The 17,893-nt window shown below is 34.3% G+C and overlaps 1 protein-coding gene across 1 annotated transcript; it reads left to right on the top strand.

Annotated features, from left to right (window-relative positions):
* Nucleotides 1–12,872: 12,872 nt before the first annotated feature.
* On the top strand, nt 12,873–13,868 carry LOC308430773 (olfactory receptor 7D11; the record flags this gene model as incomplete). The annotated part of the gene is made up of 1 exon (XM_080930061.1): nt 12,873–13,868. The coding sequence occupies one exon, from the start codon at nt 12,873–12,875 to the stop codon at nt 13,866–13,868; it is 996 nt and encodes a 331-aa protein (XP_080786187.1).
* Nucleotides 13,869–17,893: the final 4,025 nt, after the last annotated feature.

Raw genomic sequence — 17,893 nt, 5'->3', positions numbered from 1 at the left:
GTAATATATCAAAGATAGATTGATGGAAAAGAGACTCGGTGAAATGTTTGTAATAATAGAACAGGCACTTTGCACTTTATATTCTTTTATGGTCTAGTCAACTGCATGCATCCTCTCTGCTTTTCTTATGTACCCTACCAGCCCTTACTGGAGCATACCAGCTCTTCCCGTAATTGTTACTGAAGCAGTTTCTCTCAGTTATGTATTCAGAGAAGGCATATCAGATGAGTTTTCATAGCACAGATACTGGAGGTGGAGAGAAAAGGAGTAGAAGGAGCATTATTAAATGGACATGAGTCCTAGGGCTTGAATTCTCAAAGCTCCTCATTGGTTTAATTGTTCTATTGTCTTTACACTCTCTAAAAGTTTCCCTAGGGTATAAAAAAGTAAACTTGAAAACTATTAGTCAATTTTGTGTTTATGTAGTTAATATCAAAGAGAGATTGACTTATTATCTCTGAGGAAGAACTCTTTATTTCGGTCTTATTAAAATCATGCTATGTTTTCACACCCCACAAGATCCTAACGAACAATCCAAGGAAATCTGTAACATGTCTCCTTTAACATTAGTGGGTTTGAGAAGTGTTATATACACGCTATTACAGAAGAAAGTAATACTCTTTGTATTATAATAATCCCTGATTATTTGTCAACCTTGTTAATTAATTATGTTACTTGACAGATAAAATCTTATATATGTATTCCATAATATATGATGTTTAGAAGTATTTTAAATAAGTCCTAAATTAAACCTGAGATTAACATATGCATGCAATCATTATTTCACATTAGTGTGTTGTTCATGTATGTATAAAACTAGTGTATCACCAATTATAATTATTCTTTTATACATGCTATCATACATTTCCATAGTCAAAGTGTAATTTTTCATCTAATATGACCCTTCAACTCTACTGGCTATTTATAAATTTCTCATGAACTTCTCTAAGGTAAACTGAAGAAATAACAAATATCAATGAGATAATGTTCCATTTTCTTTATGTTGGTCCATTTCAACACACACACAAACACACACATACACAAATACACACACACATTTTTTCTGACATACTAATTTTCATGTTACTTTACCCACTAGATAATATGATCATCTAGTATTTATTTGTTTTCTTTTCCTTTATTTACAAATCTCAAAACAGTGTTCAGCTTGGTGCTGGTGCACCTAGTGATGCATGCCTTAATTCTAGAACTTGAGAGGTAGCTCCAGGCAGATATCTAAGCTTGAGGGCAGCCTGGTCTACAGAGGAAGTTTAAGGACAGCTATGACTGCACAGAGAAACCCTGCCTTGAGAACACAGAAAACTGTTCAAGAAATCTCTTTTTTTCACTGCCTTCTAAATTCCAATTCTTTCTGTTTCATTAGTTTCAGTGTACCTGGTTATATATGTAGGTCTTTGATTGACTTGGACATGAGCTTTGTACAAGGAGATAAGAAAGGACCAATTTGTATCCGTTTGCATGCTGACTATCAACTGAACCAGCACCATTTGTTAAAGAAGCTGTCCTTTTTCCATTCAATCCTTTTAACTCCTTTGTCAAAAATCAAGTGACCAAAACTTTGTGCATTCATTTCTGGGTCTTCAATTATATTCCATTGATTTACATGGCTGTCTCTCTACTAGTACCATGCAGTTTTTATAGCAATTAATCTGTAATACTTTACATATGAGATGGTGATTTCCCCAGAAGTTTTTTTTTTTTTTTTTTTTTTTTTTTTTTTTTTTATTGTTGAGAATAGTGCTTGTTATCCTGGGTTTTTATTTTTCCAAATGAATTTACAAATTCCTCTTTCAAACTCAATGAAGAACTGAGTTGAAAATTTTATGGAGATTGCATTGATCCTGTAGATTGATTTTGGCCAGATGGCCATTTTTATTATCCTGAATTTTCCAATCCAGGAGCATGGGAGATCTGGCCACATTCTGAGATCTTCAATTTTTTTTAGAGACTTTAAGTTCTTATACAGATCATTTACTTGCTTGGTTAGCGTCACACCAAAGTATTTTATATTCTTTGTTACTATTGTGAAGGTTGTTGATTCTCTAATTTCTTTCTCATCCTGTTTATCCTTCGAGTAGAGGAAGGCTACTGATTTGTTTGAGTTAATTTTATATCGAGCTACTTGGTTAAAGTTGTGTATCTACTGTAGGATTTCTCTAATGAAATATTTGGGGTCACTCAAGCACATACTGTTATGTTATCTGCAAATAGTGATATTTGACTTCTTCCTTCTAGATTGTATGTTCTTGACTTCTGTTGGCTGTCTGATTGCTCTGGCTAGTACTTTCAGTACTATATTTAATATGTAGAAAGAGAGTAGGCAGTCTTGTCTAGTCCCTGATTTTAGTGGAATTGTTTCAAGTATTTTACCATTTAGGTTGATGTTAGCTTCTGGTTTGCTATATATCACTTTTACCATGTTTGAGTATGGGCCTTGAATTTCTTATCTTTCCAACACTTTTGACATGAAGGGGTGTCAGCATCTAAAGAGATGATCATGTGTTTTTTTTTTCTTGGAGTTTGTTTATATAGTGGATTATGTTGACGGATTTCTATATATTGAACCAGTGTTGCATCCCCAGAATAAAGCCTATTTGATCATGGTGAGTGATCATTTTGATGTTTTCTTTGATTCGGTTTGCAAAAATTTTATTGTGTAATTTTGCATTAATGTTTATGGGGGAAATTGGTCTGAAGTTCTCTTTCTTTGTAGGGACTTGTGTGGTTTAGGAATGAGTGTAATGCGTTGTGTAGTGTTTTCTCTGTTTCTATTTTGTGGAAGAGTTTGGAGAGTATTGGTATTAGATCTTCTATGAAGGTCTGATAGAATTCAGCACTAAACCTATCCATCCTGAACTTTTTTTTGGTTGGGAAGCTTTTGACTGCTTCTATTTCTTTTTTTAAAAGTCAGGTTTGCTTTTATTTAATACATTTAAATCAAATAGTAATAGTAATAATTAGACACTTTGAAAAACAGGCAGGTACCCCCTTGTATCTGGAAGAAAAATAAGTCATAGTTTTCTACATGGTAGAAGGGCACAGCTGTTGATGTCCATGGTCAGACAATTCAAGGACAACTTGGAAATTTCGAAAGCCATTTCCAAAATAGCAATGGCAATAGGTTAAGGCTCACAGCTATGCTGAGGGGTAAAAATCTCCGTCTGCACTGGTTTTGTGTTTTTGTGAATTGAGTTGCACCTGTGTCATGTGACATTGTTTTCTTTAACCTTGAAAAAAAAGAGAGGAGTCTTTTCTGTTTTCATGAGTTTGAAAGGTTTATGAATTAAGGCTGCCTTGAAATGGATTACTATAGTACTCATTCATGGAGGAGTTCATACATGTAGTAAAAATGACAAATATAGAATCTTATGGTGATGATTATTTTTGGTTGAAATGATTAATTGCATAAAATAAAATATAAATTCAAGCATAATCATCTTAATGGAACTCCTACTAGATACATCAGGATGCACACGATAACTTGTTTTACACAGATTGATCGGCAGGCATCTAGAAGTGGATAAAGTTGCAGCCTGGGTCAGCCAGGGTCTTTTCCTCCCTCAGCTATCCATATGGAAGTCTTTCTTGCCTGCGGTGCTTGGACTTCTGACCTAGTGCAAAGGGATCTTGGAAAAAAAGGCAAGTAAGTCATTCTGACAGGAAAATTCTCTGGACTTTCCTTGGTATATTTTGTTTTCCATTTAAAAGGGTCATTTGGTCTTGATCAGCCATAGGAAAGGAAACATCATCCAGCTGAAATTACCTACGAGAAACTTTAAAAATACTTAGCAATATCTTCACACCTTTAAATTAGGTTGAGCTCAACTGTCCTTAAGAAAGAATTTTGCAGAGTTATCCAGAGGAGGGCCTCTTGGTTCTCTTTTACATAGCTGCATTTGGAGATATTCTATATGAGGCATGTGTTTTATTGGAATTTATATTCTTCCAAGTAATCTTTTAGTCTTGTTGGTAAAGGCAGTCCCCAGACTGTACATGTACATTTGTTAATGGTGAGTCGACAGAAATACTGCAGAGTCAGTGCTGATGTATACAGAGGTTTGGTCAGGTATAGGTGAACAGTTCCTTTCTGGGTGGCTTCTGGGCCTGTCCGGTGGATTGAGTACCAAGAAGGGAAATTCAGATTGGATTCTATATTACGTGTCATGTCCAAGCTTAAACAGTTTGACAGTGTGGCTCATCTGACTGACTACTATGTTTAAATGTGCAAGGATAAATGGTCTAGGAAGTTGTCCATCTCCTCTAGATTCCCAGTTTTGTTGAGTATAGGCTTTTGTGGTAGGATCTGATGACTTCTTGAATTTCTTCATTTTCTGTTTTTATATCTCCCCATTCACTTCTGATTTTTTAAAATTTGGATTCTCTCTCTATGCCCTCTATTTAGTCTGGCTAAGGGTTTATCAATCATTTTGATTTTCTCACAGAACCAGAGCTCTTCATTTTGTTCATTTTTTGTATTTGTTTCTATTTGGTTGATTTCTGCTCAAAGTTTGATTACTCCTTTTCATGTACTCCTGTTGGGTATATCTGCTACTTTTTGTTTTAGAGCTTTCAGGTGTGCTGTCAAGCTGCTAGTGTATTTTCTCTCCAGTTTATTTTTTTCCCCTGAAGTGCTCAGAGCTATGAGTTTTCCTCTTAGCACTGCTTTCATTGCATCCCATAAGTTTGGTTATATCGTGCCTGCATTTTTGTTAAATTTTTAAAAAGTCTTTGATTTCTTTCTTTATTTCTTTCTTGACCAAGCTATCACCGAGTAGAGCATTGTTCAGCTTTCATGCATATGTGGGTTTTTGTTGGTTTTGTTGTTATTTAAGATCAGCCTTAGTCCATGGTGATCTCATAGTATGCATGGAATTGTTTTGATGTTCTTGTACCTGTTGAGGCCTGTTTTGTGGCTGACTATATGGTCAGTTTTGGAGAAGGTTCTGAGAGGTGCTGAGAAGAAGGTATATTCTTTTGTTTTAGGATGAAATGTCCTGTAGATGTCTGTTTATTCAAATTGGTTCATAACCTCTGCTAGTTTCACTGTCTCTATTCCGTTTATGTTTCCATGATCTGTTCATTATTGAGAATGGAGTGTTGAAGCCTCCCACTATTATTGTGTGTGGTACAATATATACTTTGAGCTTTAGTAGAGTTATTTTTATGAATGTGGACATTCTTGTATTTGGAGCATAGATGTTCAGGATTGAGAGTTCATTTTGATAGACTTTTCCTGTGATGACTTAAAGGCGTTCTTCCTTATCTTTTTGTTGAACATATATTTTATTCGATCTTAGGATGGCTACATCAGCTTGTTTCTTGAGACTATTTGTTTGGAAAATTTTTGGTAGTGCTTGAGGTAGTGCTTTTCATTGTTGCTGAGATGAGTTTCCTGTATGCAGCAAAATGCTGGGAACTGTTTACATATCCAGTCTGATAGTCTATGTCTTTTAATTGGAGAATTCATTACATTGATATTAAGATATATTAAGGAATAGTAATTGTTTACTGTTATTTTTATTTTTTACAACTTTATTTAAAAAGCAGAAATACATGTACAGATTATTAAAAGCATTTTAGAATAAATATATATGAATATATTCTTGTTAATATTTGATTTTTTAAAGGTCTGATAGTATGCATTGAAATCTTACTATTTACAAAGATTATTAGGTGTATGTCAAATAAAATGTAACATGGAAAGGATCAAAGTTTTCTTTGTGTGTAAAGATTAAACATAATGATGTTTAAATACCAAAAATTGCCACAAGGGTATCTTCTCAGCTCTTGAGTTATTAATGATTTAAGGTCTATGTGTACCCCACTCTGAGAGGGTGCTATACACTTATTTTTTTCTAAGATTGACTGAGGCTTCTACATTTTGTCCCTTTTTTGAGCTTCATATTGTCTGTGAGTTGTTTCTTGGGTATTCAGAGCTTTCTGAGTTTCGTATCCAATTATCAGTGGCTGCATATTGTGTTTGTTCTTTTGTGACTGAGTTACCACACTCAGCATGATATTTTCTAGATTCATCAATTTTTCTAGGAATTTCATAAAGTCATTGTTTCTAATACCTGAGTAGTACTCCACTGTGTAAATATACAACAACTTCTGTATCCATTTATCTACTGAAGGACATCTGTTTTTTTCCAGCTTCTGAAGATTATAAATAAGGCTGCTTGAACATGGTGGAGTATGTGTCTTTCTTTTACCTTGTAGCATCTTTGGGGTATATGCCAAAAATAACCAAGTCTTCAGGTAGTAGTATGTCCAATTTTCTGAGGAACCACCAGACTGATTTCCAGAGTGGTTGTACCTGCTTCCAACCCCACCAACAATGGAGGAGTGTTCCTCTTTCTCTGCATCCTCGCCAGCATGTGCTATCATCTGAGTTTTTAATTTTAGCCATTCTGACTAGTGTGAGGTAGAATCTCAGGGTTGTTTTAATTTGCATTTCCTTGATGATTAGGGATGTCGAGTATTGCCTTAGATGCTTCTCATCCATTCTATATTTCTCAATTGAAAATTCTTTGTTCAGCTCTGTACCCCTTTTTTAATAGAATTTTTTGATTCTCTGAAGTCTAAGTTCTTGAGTTCTTTGTATATTTGTGTTCTAATGTTTTACCCACTTTCTCTTCTAATAGTTTCAGTGTACCTGCTTTTATGTGGAGATCTTTGATACACTTGCACTTGAGCTTTGTACAAAGAGATAAGAAAGGATCTATTTTCATTCTTCTGCAGGTTGACTGCCAGTTGAGCCAACACAATTTGTTGAAGAGGCTGTTCTTTTTTTTGCTTGAATGATTTCAGCTCCTTTTGCAAAGATCAAATGAATTTAGGTGTGTGCATTTATTTCTGGGTATTTGATTCTATTCCATTGATCTACCTGCCCATCTCTGTACCAATACCAGGCAATTTTTGTCACAATTGATTTATAGTACAACTTGAGGTCAGGGATTTCCCCATAGGTTTTTTTATTGTTGAGAATAGTTTTTGCTATCCTGGGTTTTTTTATTACTTCAAATGAATTTGCAAATTACTTTATCTAACTCTATGAAGAATTAGGTTGGAATTTTGATGGGGATTGCATTGAATTTGTAGATTGCCTTAAGCCCATTTTTACTATGCTGATCCTTCTAATCCATGAGCATGGGAGATCTTTCTATGTTCAGAGGTCTTCTTCAATTTCCTTCTTCAGATACTTGAAGTTCTTGTCTTACAGATCCTCCACTTGCTTGGTTAAGGTCATACCAAGGTATTTTATAATTTTTTGGACTATTGTGAAGGGTGTTGATTCTCTAATTTCTTTCTCAGCCTGTTTGTTCTTTGAGTAGAGGAAGGCTCCTGATTTGTTTGAGTTAACTTTAAATCCAGCCACTTTACTGAAGTTGTTTACCAGCTGTAAAAGTTCTCTGGTAGAATTTTTGATTCACTTAAGTATACTATCATATTATCTACACATAGTGATATTTAGACTTTTTCTTTCAAATTTGTATCCCTTTAACATCTTTTTGTTGTCTAATTGCTCTGGCTAGTAATTCCAGTACTATATTAAATAGGTAGGGAGAGATTGGACAGCCTTGTTTAGTTACATATTTTTAGTGGGATTGCTTCAACTTTCTCACCACCTATTTTGTTGTTGCCTACTGGTTTGCTGTATAGTGCTTTTACTGAATTTAAGTAAGAGCCTTGAATTCCTGACCTTTCCAAGACTTTTAACATGAATGAGTGTTGAATTTTATCAAATGCATTCTCAGCCTCTAGAGAAATGATTACGTGATTTTTTTCCTTTGAATTTGTTTATATAGTGGATGACATTGATGGATTTCCATATATTGAAGCATCCTTACATACTTGCCTACTTGATCATGGCAATGATTGTTTGGATGTGTTCTTGAATTCAGTTTGCAAGAATTTTATTGAGTATTTTTGCATCAGTGTTCTTGAGGAAAATTAGCGTAATTTCTATTTCATTTTAGGGTCTTTGTGTGATATAGGAATAAGTGTATTGTGACTTCAAAGAATGAGTTGGATAGTATTTCCTCTGTGGAATAGTTTGGAGAGTATTGGTATTAGGTTTCCTATGAAGGTTTAATAGAATTCTGTGCTAAACCCATCAGGTCCTGGTTACTTTTTTGGTTGGGAAGTTTTTGATGACTACTTATATCTTTTGGTGGTTATGGGGCAGTTTAGATGGTTTATGGGATTCTGATTAACTTTGGTACCTGGTATCTGTCTAGAAAAGTGTTCATTTCCTCTAGATTTTCTAGTTTTGTTGACTATAGGCTTTTGTGCTAGGATCTGATGATTTCCTGAATTTTCAGTTTCTCTTGTTAAGTCTCCCCTTTCATTTCTGATTTTGTTAATTTGAATACTTTGTGCCACCTGGTTAGTCTGACTAAGGCTTTATCATTCTCGTTGATTTTCTCAAAGAACCAGCTGTTAGTTTCTTTTTTTTTTTGATTCTTTGTATAGTTCTTTTGTTTCTATTTGGGTGATTTTAGATCTGAGTTCGATTATTTCTGCAGTCTACTCCTCTTGAGTGTATCTGCTTTGTTTTGTCCTACAGGTTTCAATTGTGCTATCAAGCTGTCAGTGTAATGAGGCACTCAGCACTATGAGTTTTCCTCTTAGCACTGCTCTCATTGTATCTCACTAATTTGGGTATGTTGTGCCTTTATTTTTATTAAATTCTAAAAAAAAATCTTTGTTTCTTTTCTTTATTTTTTCATTGATCATGCTATCATTGAGTACAGCATTGTTAAGTTTCCATATGTATGTGGGCTTTTTGTTGCTTTTGTTGCTATTAGTCAATGGTGATCTGAGAGATTGCACAGAATTATTTCAATTTTCTTGTATCTGTTGAGGCCTGTTTTGTGATCGACTATATGGCCAATTTTAGAGAATGTGCTGAGAGGTGCTGAGAAGAAGGTATATTCTTTTGTTTTAGGATGTTAAATTTATTTGTACCATTACTTCTGTTAGTTTCACTCTGTCTCTGTTCAGTTTTTGCATCCATAATCTGTCCATTGATGAGAATGGGGTGTTGAAGTCTTCCACTACTATTATTTGTGGTGTAATATATACTCTAGGAAAATCAAGAAACTAATTTTTTTGCAACAAACACTAAAGAAGAAAGCACACAAACACAATTCTAACTCTAACAATAAAAATAACAGAAAACAACAATTTTTATTTCTTAATATCCTTTAACATCAATTGACTCAATTCTCCAACAAAATGACATAGTCCATTAGACTGGATATGTAAACAGGATCCAGTGATTTACTGCATACTGGAAACTCATCTTATTAACAAAGACACACACTATCTCAGAGTAAAACTTCAGTATCAGGCACTTCCTCAGAGTAAAATGTTAGGTAAAAACTTTCCAAGCAAATGGTCCCAAGAAACAATCTGAAGTAGCCAGCATAATATAGAATAAAATAAAATTTCAACCAAAAGTGATCAAAAAAAAAAAAAAAAAAAAAAAAAAAAAGACAAATAAGGATACTTCTTACTCATCAAAGTGAAAAATACCTCAAGATAAACACTCAATCTTGAACATCTATGCTCAAAATACAAGAGAATCCACATTCATAAAAGAAACTTTAATTAAGTTATTTGTCTTCTTAAGACAGAGTCTCTGATTAGCCCTTGCTGTTCTCAAACTTGCTTTGTAGACCAGACTGCACTCAATTTGTCTGCATTTTTCTTCCAAGTGCTGGTATGGCATGTACCTCCAGGTGCACCAGTACCAGGTGAACAGTTTTTAGATTTGTTAACAAAAAAGGAAAACAGCAAATATAAATCAAATTATAATATTACTTAGTGAGGTATTGGATAAAATTTAAAAAATGTATGGCAGAAGAGAACTGTGTGTGTGTGTGTGTGTGTGTGTGTGTGTGTGTGTGTGTGTGTGTTGAAATAAATCAAGGACAGTAAAGAAAATTTAACATCATTTTATGATTTCATTGATATTTAGAATTTCTCCAGTTTTCCTTAGATTAGTTAGTGAATAGTTTATTTAAGTGTCAAGTCTAGTTGAAGGGTCATATTAGACAAATACTTGTCAATGATGACAAAATTACATTTCAACTACAGGAATACATATTAATTTGTACATAAGAGTATATATAAGTAGTGATAATGTATTTTGAAAATATGGCTTATGAGCAATGTTCTAGTATAAAATAATAATTATATATATGAATATATATTTTACTTATTGTGAACATTTATTAATATAATATATGAATATATATTTATATATTAATTCTCAGGTTTAATTTATGTCTAATGAAAAATTGTTTGAGTAATCATATTGTATGTACTGTATATGTAAGATTTTAACTGTCAAGTTACAAAATTAACATGATTTAAAAAACAAAATAAGGATGATTATAATAAAAAAGAATATCATTTTTTAATATTGTTGTTATAGTATTTTTCAAATCTAGAAATATTTCTTAAGGATATTGGTCACAGACTTCCTTAGATGGCTTGTTTCAGAATTAACATTTTGTGTGAGATGTAATATGACTTTTAACCAAACATAAATAAAAAGTTCTTCTTGAAGAAAATAAATCAATTCCCCTTTGCTATGAGCTACATAAGCACAACATTTACTAACAGTTTTCAACTTTCCTCTTTTTCTGTACTCCAGGGAAACTAATTTGGAGAGTTTAAGGACAATAGAACAATTAAACTAATGAGGAGCTTTGGGAATTTAAACCATGGGATACATGGTAATTTAAAAATGTTCCTTCTTCTTGTCTCTCTATCTTCAATATCTGTGTTGTAAAAGCTCATCTGATTCTTCTATGAACAGATACTTAAGAACAAAAAGCTTTACTAACAAACATTGGAAAAACTGATATGCTCTTGTCAAGGTTTGTGGGGTAGATATGAAACACAGAAATAATGCGTGTAGTAGGATAGACCTGTTGAGGAGTGGAAACTGGAAAGTACCTGTTTACATCAAAGGCCCATCAAGGGTCTCTTTTTCAGATTTTATTTCATGCTCTCCCTCATTGATATATTAAGTTTTTTCTCTGATTTCATTTTCTGAAGACAATCTATTTGCTGCTTCTTTGTGTGACTTGTAGAATCATGTAAGATATTTTTTGCCAGGTTTCATACTTCATAACTATTAATATTAATTTTTACAATAATAAGTTACGTTTATCTTATGTACTACCTTTGAATAATTGTTAATGTATTTTTATTTTGGGTCACTATCTTTCCTGCACTCACATTCAGCTATAAAAGTTCTTATAAGAATGCTCATTTATAGTTGCTTCCTTTTTGGTATTTATTTTACTTCTAACATTTCTATTTATTTAGGCTCTAAAATTTAATAGACAAACTACAATTCTCCAAATATGCAAATAATGATACATAACAATCATCATTTCAGACTAATAAAGACAATGGATTAAATATTAAAGTGACATAAAGATAATACAGAAGACAGTGCAGGAATTCCATATCTTGTCCCTGATGCCCTTTTCCTTTGTTTCTTATTTCACTGGCCTTTAAAATTTTCACCAATTCCAGGCCACCACATCAGAGTAATATCATACTATTTTCTCAGCCTCAAACCTCTCTTTTGTTTATTTCTATTTTTTATCTATGCTTAAACATCCCTTATTTGCATGTATTTTGTTCTAAATTAAATTACATTCTCAGGCATGCATAATTCAAACACTTTTTATCATTATAATTCTGATAATTTGTGTTTCATGAATCTGCATTTTTCTATGATGATTTGGCATACAGTCTTAAGTATTTTTAACCAGATTCATTGATCATATATTTTGACCATTAGTGTTTTGTATTTCACAACAATGTATCGCTACTCCTCTCTATAGACATATGAGCACACATGAAAGAAAACTCATTGTCCTTCTTTATTATGCCAACCGTGTGCTTTCTTGTTTCCTACTCACTTATCTGTACTCCACATACTATTTTCTCTTCCCAGAGATATTCACTTTGAAGCAATTGTTCAAAAGAATAAATTTCCTCATTATTCACTAAACCTCATTAATTATAAATTGTTCATGGTTTCAAATAGAAAGAACATCTATTGTATTTATACTGATAAATGTACCATCGATTGCAAATGCTCCTCTTAATAGTGTCTTCTTAATGAAAATTCTTCCTGACAAAGATAAAACATTCTCATGATTTTATCAAGTTTACACTGATGTCAATAAATGAATCAAAGTTATGTTAAACAAACCTGACAAAAAGTTAAAGTTATAAATCACAGATCAAGATTTCCTTTTGGACTTTTATGTACCCAAAATAATTATTATAAGGTAGTAGATTATTTTTATTAATAATAGTATAATAATGAAAATTGATGCCATTAAAATATACTGCTAGTAATGTATTTTTAACCTCAAACATAATAATTGCAATCATCATGTGCTAAGAAAGTGATTAAGGACTCAGAACAAACTCATGAAGATTATTGTGGAAAAATCTCAGTGAATATTACTAAACAAATAGAAGCAAAACACTATTGCAATTATAAAGAAAAATGAATTAATTTACTTCAAATGTTTTAGGGGGTTTGGTAAGAATAAATTTTCTATACCCATGTTAATACAGAAAAAATTCCATGAATGGCATTTATATAATGATAAAGGTTAGAGATATTTAGCTAAATGAAAAATAAGAATAACTATACATATTAAAGAGTGGTCAGAAAAATTGATTTGGATAAATGAATAATAGTCATAGTCACATGAATGACATGCTGTCAAGGGTTGCTTTTAAATATGTTTTTACCACTATTTGAAAACTATCCTTACCTTATCTCAAGCAGATACAAAAGTCATATGGAAATAGAGAACCACACACACATAACAGAATTTCTCATCCTGGGTCTCTCTGATGATCCTGAATTGCAACCCATTCTATTTGGCCTGTTCCTGTTCATGTACCTGGTCACAGTGCTTGGGAACCTGCTTATCATCTTGGCTGTCATCTTTGACTCACACCTCCAAAAACCCATGTATTTCCTCCTGTCCAATCTTTCTTTTATTGATATCTGTTTCACCTCAACCACAATACCAAAGATGCTTGTGAGCATGCAGTCACAGAGAAAAGACATCTCCTATAAAGAATGCATTACACAGGTATATTTTTTTAATACTTTTGCTGGAATGGATAATTTTTTACTCACTTTAATGGCCTATGATCGCTTTGTAGCCATCTGTCACCCCCTCAACTACACTGTTATTATGAATCCTCGTTTGTGTGTCCTTCTGATTCTGATGTTTTGGTTCATAATGTTCTGGGTCTCCCTGATTCATGTTCTATTGATGAATGAACTGAACTTCTCCAGAGGCACAGAAATTCCACATTTCTTCTGTGAACTAGCTCAAGTTCTCAAGGTATCCAACTCTGATACTCATATCAACGATACCTTTATGTATGTGGTGACTTCCTTACTGGGTGTGATTCCTATGACAGGAATCCTTATGTCTTACTCACAGATTGTCTCATCATTGTTAAGGATGTCCTCTACTGTGAGTAAGTACAAAGCCTTTTCCACCTGTGGATCTCACCTTTGTGTGGTCTCTTTATTTTATGGGACAGGATTTGGAGTTTACTTCAGCTCTTCTGTGGTCAGTTCTGTGCAGAGAAGAATGGTTGCTTCACTGATGTACACTGTGATTAGCCCCATGCTGAACCCCTTTATCTATACCCTAAGAAACAAAGATGTGAAGGGTTCCCTTGGAAAACTTTCCACCAGAGTTTCCTCTTCATTATCATGTATCAATGACATCAGAAATAAATTATTACTGAGAGGTTTAAGGCAAATTTTATGAGCATACCTCTCCTGGGTCTTTCTTATATTTTAAAATCACATGCCTGAAGTACACTATTCTGAAAGATTATGTAACTTTACATTTGTGTACTTCTTTTACAGAAAATGCTTTAATTTTCTGTGAATAATGTTTAAAGTTTGCAGGTAAACATGATGTGAATTATGGCTCACGAGTTCAATGGGCTTAATTTTAAATCATTTTTTGGAAGCTTAATATTTTTAAACTTAACTTGATAGTATTTTTTGTTTTTCCTAGGGGATAGGTTATGATTAAACAAACATTAGGATATTACATGGGATATCTCATTGAAATGTATTTCTCTCCTCCATCAACTGTAACTTCAGAGAAGTGTAAGGTCTGGGGTGGTTTGAATACTCTTGGCCCATCTGGAGCAAAGTGACACAATCAAGAGTTCTGCTTTTTTTAAAGTGGATGTGGCTTTGTTGGAAGAGATGAGCCACTGTAGATGTGGGCTTTGAGGTCCCACCAAGTGTTTAAGCTCTACTCAGTGCAGATGAGTATGTTTCTTCAGGCAGAAGACAGACCAGATGCAAAGCATAGAGCTTCTTCTTCAGGACCATGTCTACCTGGATACTACCATGCTTCCCACTATGATGACAATGGACTGAACCTCTGATATGGTAATCTAGCCTCAATTGAATGTTATCTTTTATAAATGTTGCCTTGGTCATGATGTTTCTTCACTGTAATAGAATCCCAAGACAAAATTTGCTACCTCAAACTGGGGTCTTCCTGTAATAGGCCTGACTATGTTTTTATTTGGAGGAATGTAGATTCTGAGTCTTTGGATTTGGGACACAGTGGGGTGCTTTAAGTGGGGCTTAATGAGACATCCTAGTAAGTAATATGAAAGACGTTGGTGCTGAAGGTAATTTGAACTGTGTAGCCCTTGCTAGAGTGGTTTCATAGCTTAGAAATTTTAGGATCTTTCTTGAAGCTTATCCCTATGATGTTTTGGAGAAGGATATAGCTGCCCTTTTACCTTGTCTGAAGCTAAACCTAAGGTGAAAAAAAATCAGCTGCCTTGATAAAGGAATTCTCAGTGAAGTCTAGCAGAAACTGTCTTCCTGTTTACTCTCATAAAGAATATTTTGATCAAGCACAGGAAGCTTAAAAAGAAAAAAATTAGAAATAAAAGTATGGTTCAAAGATAAAGCAGCACCAGGAAGGTGAATAATGTTGAATCTATTATTCAAGGAGATAAGCAGATGAAAGAATTCATAACTTCAGGGCAAGATCCAAGCAAAATGAGCTCATAGTTTATATCTTTAAAGTTGAACAAGAGATAGTATTATTAGGCATTTTTATTCACAGTTATTGTTTTCATTAGGACTTTTAGTCTGAAGTGAACTATAATCCAGAAGTGGATGGCCCACCTGTGGTTTAGATATTGAGACTGGAAGACATAGGCTTTTGATATGGATCCTGAGGAATTATGGCCATCAAAACTTAGGTATACATCTTTAACTCCAGGGACAGAGAAAAGCAGATCTCAAGGCCAACCTGGTACAGAACAAGTTCAAATTAGAGAAAAGCTTAGGTTTGGGTGTGGTAGTATACAACTTTATTCCCAGAATTTAGGAGATAGATGCGCGTAGATCTCTGACTTCAAGGTCAATTGATAGAGCAAGTTCAAAAGGAGCCAAGTGGGCCATGTTCCAGCTTCAGCAAGCAGCAGAACTTAGTATCTTTGGCCATGTGGGTCTAGCTTTAGTAAAGATTAGAGGGGATTACTGGGAAAACTGATGCTGCTTACCCAGAGCTGAGAAATTAGTAATGATGAAGAATAGCAGCACCACTGAGGTGGAAACTTCTGGGCAGTTGTTTCTAAGATGACAAAGAAGCTTTTTTCCAGAGATTTTGTCCCTTATTCTGCCAGAGGGCTCTGTAATGTTTAAGAATCACTTAGGTGGCATTGGCTTTGAAGTCATGAAGGGTTCATGGGGAGAAGCTGTGACTTAGCACTTTGAGGGAAGCACAAATCATTGTTGAAGGTGCAGTCTCAGTTGAAGTTTATGGTCCAGGACTTAAGGGTTTATGCAGAGAAGTTGGGCCTTGACATGATGAAGAAAGCCTATGGGAAGCTATTGTTTAAGCCCAATTTCAGTGAAATACACCAGAATACTGGAGAAGCTAGTACCATGATGTGACTTCCAAGAATATCAGGAACAGAGGAGTGGAATCAACCAGAGTATATAGTGCTACAGCAGGCAGTGTTGGGGAAGTGACACAAGTCCTTTCAAGTAGTTCAAAAGGTCACATGTGGATCAGACACTACAATAAGAAGCCATAAGGTTGAAGTTGCCTTGGAGACCCCATGATGTTAGAAATACCAGATCCATGGGATATTTGCTAAGGAAAGCTGCTAATAAGGAATATAACCAGCCCAAGAAAGAGAAGTTTGTTACAGTCAAAAATGAAAGTAGTTGGATATACAAAGAAAGATATTACATTAGACAGGGAGATGCCAAGTTTGGATTTTGTCCCAATCATTTTTGGTCTAGCTTAGGTGCAATATTTTCTCATTATGACATTTTGTAATGGTAATGTATATCTTGTAATGTTGTTTGTAGTGATCTACTTTTTGATTTTGATTTTATTGGGGATTAAAATTGTGAGATTGGATGAATCTCAGAAGAAAAATTTTAAAATTGTTGAGACTGTTAAAGAGTATGGGTTTTAAAAAAATATCTTGGATCATTCCATGGGTATACATGGTTCCTATAGACTCATGTGTTTGAAAAAGATCATGGGGCCAGGGAGTGAAATGTGGTGGTTTGAATATTCTTGGCCCATCAAAAGTGAGACTATTTGAATGCATGAACTTGTTAGAGTAGGTGTGGCCTTGTTGGTAGAAGTGAATCATTGTGGGGTGGAATTTCAGGTCCTATGCTTAAGCTTCACTCAGTGAAGAAGAGTCAGACTTTCCTGGCCAAAGTCAGACAAAGATACAGAACAATTAGTTTCTTCTCCAGTATCATGTCTGCCTAGATTCTTCCAGGCTTCCTGCCATGATAATAGTGGACTGAACCTCTGAAACTGTAAGCCAGCCTCAATTAAATGTCTTTATAAAAGTTGTCTTGGTCGTAGTATCTTTTCACAGCAATGAAACCCTACCTACAAAAGCACCTGGTTATCTTTTTCTGCTTCCACAACAGGGTTTGACAGGCCCAATTTTGTGGAAGTCCTGTATCACATCAGCTGTTGATTCAAGAGTTTAATAGCTATTTAATGTCTAGCACTTCACAATAGTAATCTTCAAATTTTTCTGGCCTTTTCATTTCTTCTAAATCTTTTTTCAGAATATTTCTGAGTTATGCTTGGGAGGTATTATGGATGGTCCACTGATGGTTGGAAGTTCATACCTGATATTGTGTAAACCTGAAATAAACAGAAGGTAATGAGGCATGCACACACACACACACACACACACACACACACACAGAGAGAGAGAGAGAGAGAGAGAGAGAGAGAGAGAGAGAGAGAGAGAGAGAGAAAGAGAGACAGGTAGAGAGGGAGAGGGAGAGAATGATAAGAAGGAGAGGGAGAGATCATGGCTGCAGAAGTATTTGTACATAGTAGAAAACTATTGCTATTAATTTTTCCAAAATAAATTCTATACCTAGCAATATTCTTTCTAATTGGGTAATTTGAAACCCATAGAATTATGCAGTTGTCATCTATGATAAGAGAAAATTTTGTTTGAAAGTGATCAGATGTGACTTCAGACACTGTACCTTTCAGAAGCATGGTGGAGTTTGTCTTTCTCCCATTGCAGGGTATTTGACAAAACTTTGAACCCTGAGATTGGTTATTTACTCAAAAAATACTGTATATAATTGTGTGTCCCCAGTCTTAGCACACACCTTCTTACTTAGAGCTTTCTGCTTGAATATTGGATTAAATAAAATTAACCATTGGTTAAGAGGAAGAACAAGCATCAAGTTACAAGAAGTGATCATATGATTATTAAGGAAAAAACATAGAGAGTAATAGGGAGTCAG

This window comes from Micromys minutus, assembly GCF_963924665.1.
Source record: "Micromys minutus genome assembly, chromosome: 16".
Classification (NCBI taxonomy): domain Eukaryota; kingdom Metazoa; phylum Chordata; class Mammalia; order Rodentia; family Muridae; genus Micromys; species Micromys minutus.
Note: the sequence above shows the minus strand (reverse complement) of the source record. Positions and strands in the feature narration are given on the sequence as shown.